The following is a 9082-nucleotide window of genomic DNA, read 5'->3' as shown; positions in this document are numbered from 1 at the left end:
GTTCATTGTTTCATTAGTTTCATCAAATGTTCACCAAGAAGGCTTGCTACCCTCTCATATGAGCTACAATATCATGTCTTAGCTCATACATCCATATAAAACATTAAAGTGCCTATTAACCATGAGCAAGATCAATAGTAAGAACACTTCATATCATACGAAATATACCATACACGTAACGAACATTTAACGAGAATGAAGCCATGACAAACTAATCACATACTCACACAATAAGCCAAAAAGTGTGCTCATTGATCTCATTAAAGTATAACACACATTAACATATGCATAGTACCAACCAAGTTAGGGATTTCCACGTACCACCCAACCATAGATTGGGTTGACCGAAATCTTTCTTCCAACCAATCATGTAATGTCCCACTTAATATTATCATGCAAATTTTATTAGTGTTTAAATTACTTGAAAATATTGACTTATAATTATAAATAAATATTGGTAAATACCTACATTTGGGAAACTGTAATTTTTATTTACTAATATAAAATTTATTATTGTTATTATTCAATTCCCAACTTATCTTCTCAAATTTAATTTTGGATAGGATATGGTCTCCTTCCATTATTCCAATTTAAATATCCATATCCCCAAAATGTCCTCTCAAATCTACTTGGAAGTAGATATGGTTTTCCCCAATTAATCTCCAAATTTAATATCCATATCTTATCCCCAAAATGTCCTCTCAAATCTACTTCTCCAATGTCCTCTCAAATCTACTAGGGAGAAGATATGGTTTTCCCCAATTAATCTCCAAATTTAATATCCATATCTTATTCCCAAAATGTCCTCCCAAATTTACTTGGGAGAAGATGTGGTCTTTCCCAATTAATTTCCAAATTAAATATCCATGTCTTATCCCCAAAATGTCCTCTCAAATTTACTTGAGAGAAGATATGATAAGAAAAGTTAAATGAAAGGATGAGGGGGTAGTCATGACATTAATGATAGGTGGTTGAGGTGGATGGGAGGAAGAGGCATAAAAGGGGAAGGATGATGAGAGGAGAGGGGGATCCTTGGTCTTGGTTTTGGTTGTGGTTGTGGTTTTGGAGGATTTTGTTTTGGGAGGAAGGTGGAGAAAAGAGAAGGGAGAGAAAGAGAGTGTTTGTTTAACTTGGACACACTACATCTAGTTGGACTTGGGCTCAGAGGGCTAGGGAACCTGTGGAGGTTCCCTGGGCTAGGAAATACTTCCTAGTTGGCTGGGAGGAAAATCTAGTCGGGTAGTCAAGAGGAGCATCCCGACAAAGTCAGGAGCTCATGAGCATCTCAACTAAGCTATTGGAACAAGTATTCCTCTGTTTATTGATTACTTATGTAAATGGTTGCAATGAAATTCTTACTTATTTAATTTGTGGTAAATAAATTTTAATGGTATATTATCATCAAATAAATGTTTATATATAAATAAGTTATTTCTCATCTTATTGTGTTTAAAATTAGAGAAATTTAGTTTTTAGTTAGAGGAACCTAGGAGGGAGCCTCACACATTGTATCAGTGCGAAGTTTAAAATCTGAGGCCTAAATCCCACCAACCCAACAAAGCCCTAGATCAAAATATGAATCCTAAGGCAACTAAGAACAACTCCCACAAAAAAAAGAGTCAATTTTTTTCATGCAACTCATCTTACGAGATTCTAGAAATATTTGCTCATGGTTAACTCCATATTTTCAACTCTTCCATGCTCAATGGTCTTGATGACAGAGTCTATGGGGATAGCAAATCTAACTCCATCAGCGGCAAGAGCCTTCATTGTGTTAATACCTATTACTTCTCCATCAAGATTGACTAACGGTCCACCAGAGCTTCCCTCATTGATTACACAATCCGTTTGTAAATAGTAATATTCTCTGCGCATTCTGCCAAGACCCAAATCACTGCTCTTGTGATCTACATAGCTCACAATTCCAGCAGTAACTGTATTTTGGAGAGATAGAGGGCATCCCAAAGCTATTACCCAATCCCCTAGTCGAAGTTTGCTAGAAGAACCCAGTTTTGTTGCTGGCAATGGAACCTTTGCGTTAATTCTAACAACAACAATATCAGTATGAAAATCAGCATTGATAACTTCTCCATCAAAAGTCTTCCCATCTTGCAACATAACAACAACCAACTCCCAAACTGCCTTCTTCTTGTCAAAACTTATGCCAAAAATCGGCGGAGATAGGACAGTCAAGGTATGTCTAAAAAAAAATCAGTCTCATATCTCTGTCCAAAAGAAGGTATGGCTGCCCACCAAACCTGCCAAAAGGTAGTCCAAAGATGTCTGTAAATTTCCTTCAGCAAATAGTCCCCAAAGCGTGATCTTTGTTGCCTTCTAGTCAGCCCAAGGGACAGTCCAAAAGATGGTACCTGCTGTCCTCTAAGTCTGTTCAAGAAAACTTTCCTTTGTAAAGCACTCCTGCACTTGTAAACTCTGCTACTACATGTGCATTTGTTAAAATTGTGCCATTTGAATCACAACAGATGTAGATGTAGATGCAACGGGTATTAGATTTGCATTTGGCACATTGAGTCCTTTCTGCTGTGAATTGTTGTGGATTTCTAATCTTTTATTTGAACTGTCTGAAACAAGAAGATCCCAGACTTGTTCATTGTATATTTCAATCATTTGAACGGCAACCTCATATATAATGTATCCTTTCTTTGTTTTGATATCTGGAATAAGTCATTCAAGGCTCGATAGTTCACACCCCAACTCTCCTCTGTAATCACCTTAGGACCAGTCATTGTGTATGTCTTTCCAGAACCTGTTTTCCCATATGCAAAAATGCAAACATTGTAACCATCCAGAACAGATCTGATCAATGGCTTGGTATCCAAAAACACTTCCTCTTGAGTAGCAGATGCTCCAAACACTTTGTTGAATGTGAATGATTTACGTATATCCTTTCCTTGCTTTGCAGGATTTGCAATCATAATTTGACCATCCTCCCCAATATAATCCACTGTACTCTGACAGTTGGATTGGCCAGGCAAGAATGGTCTGACTCGGCAATACACCCTTATGCTTCCTTTCAGATCCTGCACTTGATTGTATAGTTGTCGATTTTCCTCTAGAACTTGTGGTAGCCTGCTGCAGCCTGCGCTAGTCCACGCATATGCTTTCCAAGATTGTACAATTTTTTATTCCATTCCATTTGCATCGACTGAACACCTTCCTTCGAATATGGTAAAGTTTCCTGATCTTGGGATCTACCCGTATCAGATGGCAATGATTTCTAGACTGAGTAATCCTGATGGGAAGAGAAATTGGGGGTTAGTCAAAATCGCTTTCCTTAAAAAAATTGATCCTAGACCTGTGGGTTATGAGCCCACAAGTTTATCGGAAGCGCTTCTTTAGGCTCTAACCCTTTTAAATCATGGACCATATAACTTTATCGGAGCCCATATAATTATCGGGATTTTCTTTAGAAACCCGCGGGACAATACATTAGTCAGAATACAAGGAATTGCAGGCAAACTCCGCTCTGAGCTTATAACCGGACTTCAAAAGTTATACAACTACCACTATAACTCCGTCGGGTCCATTCCTTCAAACCCTTCCACAGCTCTCCACCTCCGAACTCTGAATCCTTCGACTACCCGATCGTCGATTAGTTTATCGGTGATTTTGACATATCGCTCGTCGGCATATCGGCATTCCGCAAACCACCGTTCCTTGACCTTCTTGATATGCGATCGCCGATCGCATCTCCATCGTTGATCCTCTTTCGATCCAACGGTCCTTGTTTCATCGGTGGTCGCTCATCAGCACTCCTTGAAGTCTGGGGTCCGGCCCTTTGGAAACGAGTTCTGCCGATGCGATAACTCTGTTCCCGCAGACTTGATCCTATCCATTGATCACAAAGATCCAACGGATCCTATGCATCAACACTTCATCCCTTCACTATTCTTCCTTGGCCTGATCTCGCCGTTTTGATGGAATCTATGCTTTAAAGCCAGTTCCTCTACCCACCTGCGTTCACACCACGATTTCACATATAAGAATATTTTATTGGATTGCCATCGATCCTACTGTGATCGATGGTCAATCAATGCACTCATAATTTGGGATTTAAGCCCTCGGCACACATACACGAACTGGAGTTAAAAAGAGTCATATTACACAGATATGTGAAAACCCACAGAATAAACAATCTATTCATTATATGCGTAAGGTTACAGAACTAAGGCATCGTAGCCTTAGAAAGGGTTCTCCTCTAGCTACATTGTAAACACTCTAATTCACAATCTCTATCTATATCACTTTGTCTCTCCCCTTCTGAACACGCAGGTTCATGACACATATATATTTGGAAACATTGTTGGATCGGATCATGGAAGGATCCGATCAATCCTCTAACAAAAACCCTTAAAGCTCTCGGTACGCATACATGCATATAAACACATGGAAGATTACATTAATACGTCTCCTCGAGACTTTATCCATTCCATCTTTAAATCTGTTTTTAAAACAGTTTTATCCTTGTTTTTCTCCCCTGGTCCACGTTTTCCTCTTCGCTCTGCTTTGGATTCCTCCCTTTGACTAAGGGTGCTAGATGCTCCTGCATCAGACTCCTGAGGCACAAAAATTTATGACCTCCTGGTCATATGCTTCTCCTTGTCCTTAGCAATTCTACCCATTGCATTCTTTAGTGGAACTACCTTCATGATCTTCTCTGAGATGCAACAAAACCTCTGTAGTAATAGTCTTCCTTTGTTACACGATACCTCACCAAGCCCTCCTCACTCGGTCTTTTGGCATCCTTCAGGTTGTCTCCTCTGGAATCATATGAGCACTCCATGCTCTAGGTTTGCTGCAAGTCGTCTCACCTTCTGCTGCCGCTATCGGCACGATAGTAAGACCATAAACTCTCCAGCTTTAAACAATTGTTGCTCCTTTCCCTTCTGCTTGCACTCTTCTCCCTTCTCGCAGGAAATCCTTTTTCATGCAGGAAACCTTTCCCTGCTCTGCACGCAGAATCTTCTTTTGCTCTGATACCACTTGATGGGAAGAGAAATTGGGGGTTAGTCAAAATCGCTTTCCTTAAAAAAATCGATCTTGGACCTGTGGGTTATGAGCACACAAGTCTATCGGAAGCGCTTCTTTAGGCTCTAAGCCTTTTAAATCATGGACCATATAACTTTATCGAAGCCCATATAATTATCGGGATTTTCTTTAGAAACCCCCGGGACAATACATTAGTCGGAATACAAGGAACTGCAGGCAAACTTCGCTCTGAGTATATAACCGGACTTTAAAAGTTATACAGCCACCACTATAACTCCGTCGGGTCCATTCCTTCAAACCCTTCCGCAGCTCTCCACCTCCGAACTCCGAATCCTCTGAATACCCGATCGCCGATTAGTTTATCAGTGATCTCGCCATATCGCTCATCGGAATATTAGCGTTCCGCAAACCACCGTTCCTTGACCTTTCCGATATGCGATCGCCGATCGCATCTCTGCCGTTGATCCTCTTTCGATCCAACGGTCCTTGTTTCATCGGTGGTCGCTCATCGACACTCCTTGAAGTCTGGGATCCGGCCCTTTGGAAACGAGTTCTGCCGATGCGATAACTCTGTTCCTGTAGACTTGATCCTATCCATTGATCACAAAGATCCAACGGATCCTGTGCATCAACACTTCATCCCTTCACTGTTCTTCCTTGGCCTGATCTCGCCGTTTTGATGGAATTTGCGCTTTAAAGCCAGTTCCTCTACCCACCTGCGTTCACACCACGATTTCACATATAATAATATTCTATTGGATCGCCATCGATCCTACTGTGATCGATGGTCGATCAATGCACTCACAATTTGGGATTTAAGCCTTCGGCACACATACACAAACTAGAGTTAAAAAGAGACATATTACACAGATATGCGAAAACCCACAAAATACACAATCTATTCATTATATGCATAAGGTTACAGAACTAAGGCATCGCAGCCTTAGAATGGGTTCTCCTCTGGCTACATTGTAAACACTCTAATTCATAATCTCTATCTATATCACTCTGTCTCTCCCCTTCTGAACATGCAGGTTCATGACACATATGTATATGGAAAAATTGTTGGATCGGATCACGGAAGGATCCGATCAATCCTCTAACAAAAACCATTAAAGCTCTCGGTACGCATACATGCATATAAACACACGACAAATTACATTAATAAGTCTCCTCGAGACTTTATCCCTTCCATCTTTAAATCTGTTTTTAAAACAGATTTTTCCCTGTTTTTAAAACAGATTTTTCCCTGTTTTTCTCCCCTGGTCCACGTCTTCCTCTTCGCTCTACTTTGGATTCCTCCCTTTGACTAAGGGTGCTAGATGCTCTTGCATCAAATCTTGAGCCTTCTGGTCCTCTGTGGCCTAAATCTAGACACTAGCATATTGCCCTTTATTGTTGAAATCTGGTTTCTCTGCAAATCTCCCATCACCAACCGTCTGCTCCAATACTCTACTTGCAAACCACGATATTCTTCCTCTCGTTCAACTTTAGCAGTAATTGCACCAGCATATGCTTCTAGTAAAATATCAGTAACCTCCTCCAGCTGAGAAGCTAAAACTGATTTCATTGAAGGTTCTGAAACATCTGCTTCCATTTTTAATTCTAGGATAAGCGATCCTAGCTTCCAAATTCCAGACCGTACTGTCAGTTGGCAATACCAAGGTGTTAGACCTTCAGGAGATGGATACCAAGAGTATTGGATATCTCTATAGAAAATAGCAGTGCGTACTACACTTGTGCAAGCAATTGAGATTTCACGAAGTCGTTCTATTTGTAACCGAAGTGGCAGCTCCCTTCCTACTACATAAGTTAGATGTTGGTTAACACGGGAAAATAACTCCTCCAACTCAGAAACTCGACTGTAAAACACTTCTGCTTTCTCTCTATCCATCAACATTACATTATTTCGACTAGCTTTCTCACCAACTATCTGGACAAGATCCCAAAGAGAGCCACTAATTTCACTGTGCTGTAAATCAGTGTTTAGAGACTCAAGCCTACTTTGTGGCCTAGCCTGGGCAGATGCATTATGCAGTTCCCTGAGTCGAATCATGGCAGAAAGTTTTTCACCATGTCCCATGATGGATTGTAAAGCTTCTCTCTGCCTCATCTGAAGCTCTTCATGGCACTTGGAGGCAGCAAGAAACTGCAGAAATTGTTGATGTCGGTGCTGCTTTTCTAAAAGCTGGGAAGATATAGCAACCATTACTGCTATATTTGATCCTTTGCTTTCTATCCAGTGTTTTGCAAGTGTGTCAACAATAGCTCGAATTGCACGGGTAAATACATTCATTTCCCCGTCTCTTTCAAATGCACCAACCTGATGGAGCTTTTCAAATGCTCCTTCAATTTGCCCTGAGTTAAGAAAATTTTGAAATAGATGCCCAATTAAACTTTCTGCTTCCTCATCTTGGGCAGTACGCTGGCCAACTCCTTTCAGTACAGCCCTTTCTCCATTATCTCTGGCAATCCATGCCTCGGTACTTTCTCTTTGAAGAGAAAAATTACCTCCAACCACAAGGTTTTGCCTTTCTTCTTCTGCAACTCCTTCATTGGAGGTCCCTTTGCAGGACAAACTTCGTTCTGGTGGTTCAACACCACCCAGTAGAATAGCTTTTTCAGGGATTTCCCATAAACTTTCTTTCTCTGTGAGGACTATCCATGCACCTTCCTCACCACCATCCACCGACGGAATAATTGAGGCATCTAGAACCTTCCCTGCATCCCACGATAACTCAAACTGATATAGGGATGTAGCTTCATTCCAATAGTGAGTAACGATTGTTGTTCCATCTCCAGATAATATCATTGTAGATCCAGCAGGCTTGCCACCTACTCGTAGATGCATGGAAAATAGGAAATCCTCCTCCACTTGTGATTTTAGAAAAATCACCGGAATTGGAGCCTTTCTTTCAAAAAGAAAAAATTCCAGAAACCACTCATCACCTCTCATCTGTTAACTAGATGACTTGTAACACAATTTCAAAAGAGAGTACTCTAGTATTTTTTTCATGTTGTTTGTTCAAGAAGCTAAACAAGTTATCCCCACAATGACATAAGGTAGCCCTGAAATGTTGAAAATTGTGAGCATCTATCACTAAAATTCTCACCCAGCAATTAGATGAGTGTGGTGGCACTGTGTATGTCACCCTTCACGCAGGTGATTTAAACAGTTTCTATAGGGCATGTGTTTGTAAGCTCATGTGCAATCGAATATAGACCTTAACCTCTTCCCATTTAATATCGCAAAGCGACAGAAACATACCCTGAATTCTTCATCTACATGGAGATTCTCAACATGGCAGATATGTTCTCTAACTGTGGGTGTGATCAGTCTCCTCCAAAGAACACATGGTTCCTAGTATTGACTTCAATCCAGCTGCATCCTGGCCTTTTTATCAAGCCCCTGCCTTTCATCATTGTTCTGACCTTTGATACATCATCCCATCTGCCTGCAATAAACAACCTATACATTTAAGGATACTGCAAGAGAACTAATAGATGTCCAGACTCCACATAACTCATGTAGCCTTTCATTATGAGCTTTGTTGACAAGGTATTTCAAAATGTTCAAACAAAAGCACCAATAATTCAAGAAGGGCATGGAAACATAAAGGGAAAATACAATAAAGGATACCTTTTGCATAGGTTGATGGCCAATGTCACCAAGATACTAGAATCTGGACATATTGTTTGGTCAATTTAGTGTGTCCTAAATTGCTATTTAAAATGTCAATCCGAGAGTCGTAAACTGCTGAAGTGAAGTGCACTGTATATGCAAGATAACCGATTTCTTAGTTCTTTGTCGTTTTTGAGTTTTTGGTTTGTTTTTGGGTTTATCTTCTGTGGATTCCCTAGTGTGAGATGGCAAAATTGAAAGTCAAGTATGGATGGTAATGGTGATTTCTACAATGATTTTCCAAACTTTAAAGTTCTCAAAAAGAAGGTTTCAAACTGACTGTGATGAAATCAATTCTCAAAAGAAAATAAAAATGTACCAAAACAGTGAACTAGTGACAATGGCCCAGTATCCTTACTGCTGTATGAAAAGAAAATAAAAACTGAACTC

The 9082-nt window shown here is 40.3% G+C and overlaps 2 protein-coding genes across 2 annotated transcripts; both read right to left on the bottom strand.

Moving 5' to 3' along the window:
- Positions 1 to 1653: 1653 nt before the first annotated feature.
- On the bottom strand, positions 1654 to 2118 carry LOC149187400 (putative protease Do-like 14). Its single transcript, XM_089409655.1, has one exon. The coding sequence runs from the start codon at positions 2116 to 2118 to the stop codon at positions 1654 to 1656; it is 465 nt and encodes a 154-aa protein (XP_089265781.1).
- A 4225-nt stretch (positions 2119 to 6343) lies between these two features.
- Positions 6344 to 7966, bottom strand: LOC149187399 (nuclear pore complex protein NUP133-like). Its single transcript, XM_089409654.1, has one exon. It carries the CDS (start codon positions 7964 to 7966, stop codon positions 6344 to 6346), a length of 1623 nt encoding a protein of 540 aa, XP_089265780.1.
- Between the last annotated feature and the right edge of the window lie 1116 nt (positions 7967 to 9082).

This window comes from Pinus tabuliformis, chromosome 3_1, assembly GCF_031772625.1.
Source record: "Pinus tabuliformis cultivar Carrire ecotype Pingquan chromosome 3_1, CPIR1, whole genome shotgun sequence".
NCBI lineage: Eukaryota > Viridiplantae > Streptophyta > Pinopsida > Pinales > Pinaceae > Pinus > Pinus tabuliformis.
Note: the sequence above shows the minus strand (reverse complement) of the source record. Positions and strands in the feature narration are given on the sequence as shown.

Excerpts from the sequence above, each read along its gene's own strand:
- LOC149187399 (XM_089409654.1), bottom strand. The coding sequence starts at position 7,966 with ATGAGAGGTGATGAGTGGTTTCTGGAATTTTTTCTTTTTGAAAGAAAG.
- LOC149187400 (XM_089409655.1), bottom strand. The coding sequence starts at position 2,118 with ATGTTGCAAGATGGGAAGACTTTTGATGGAGAAGTTATCAATGCTGAT.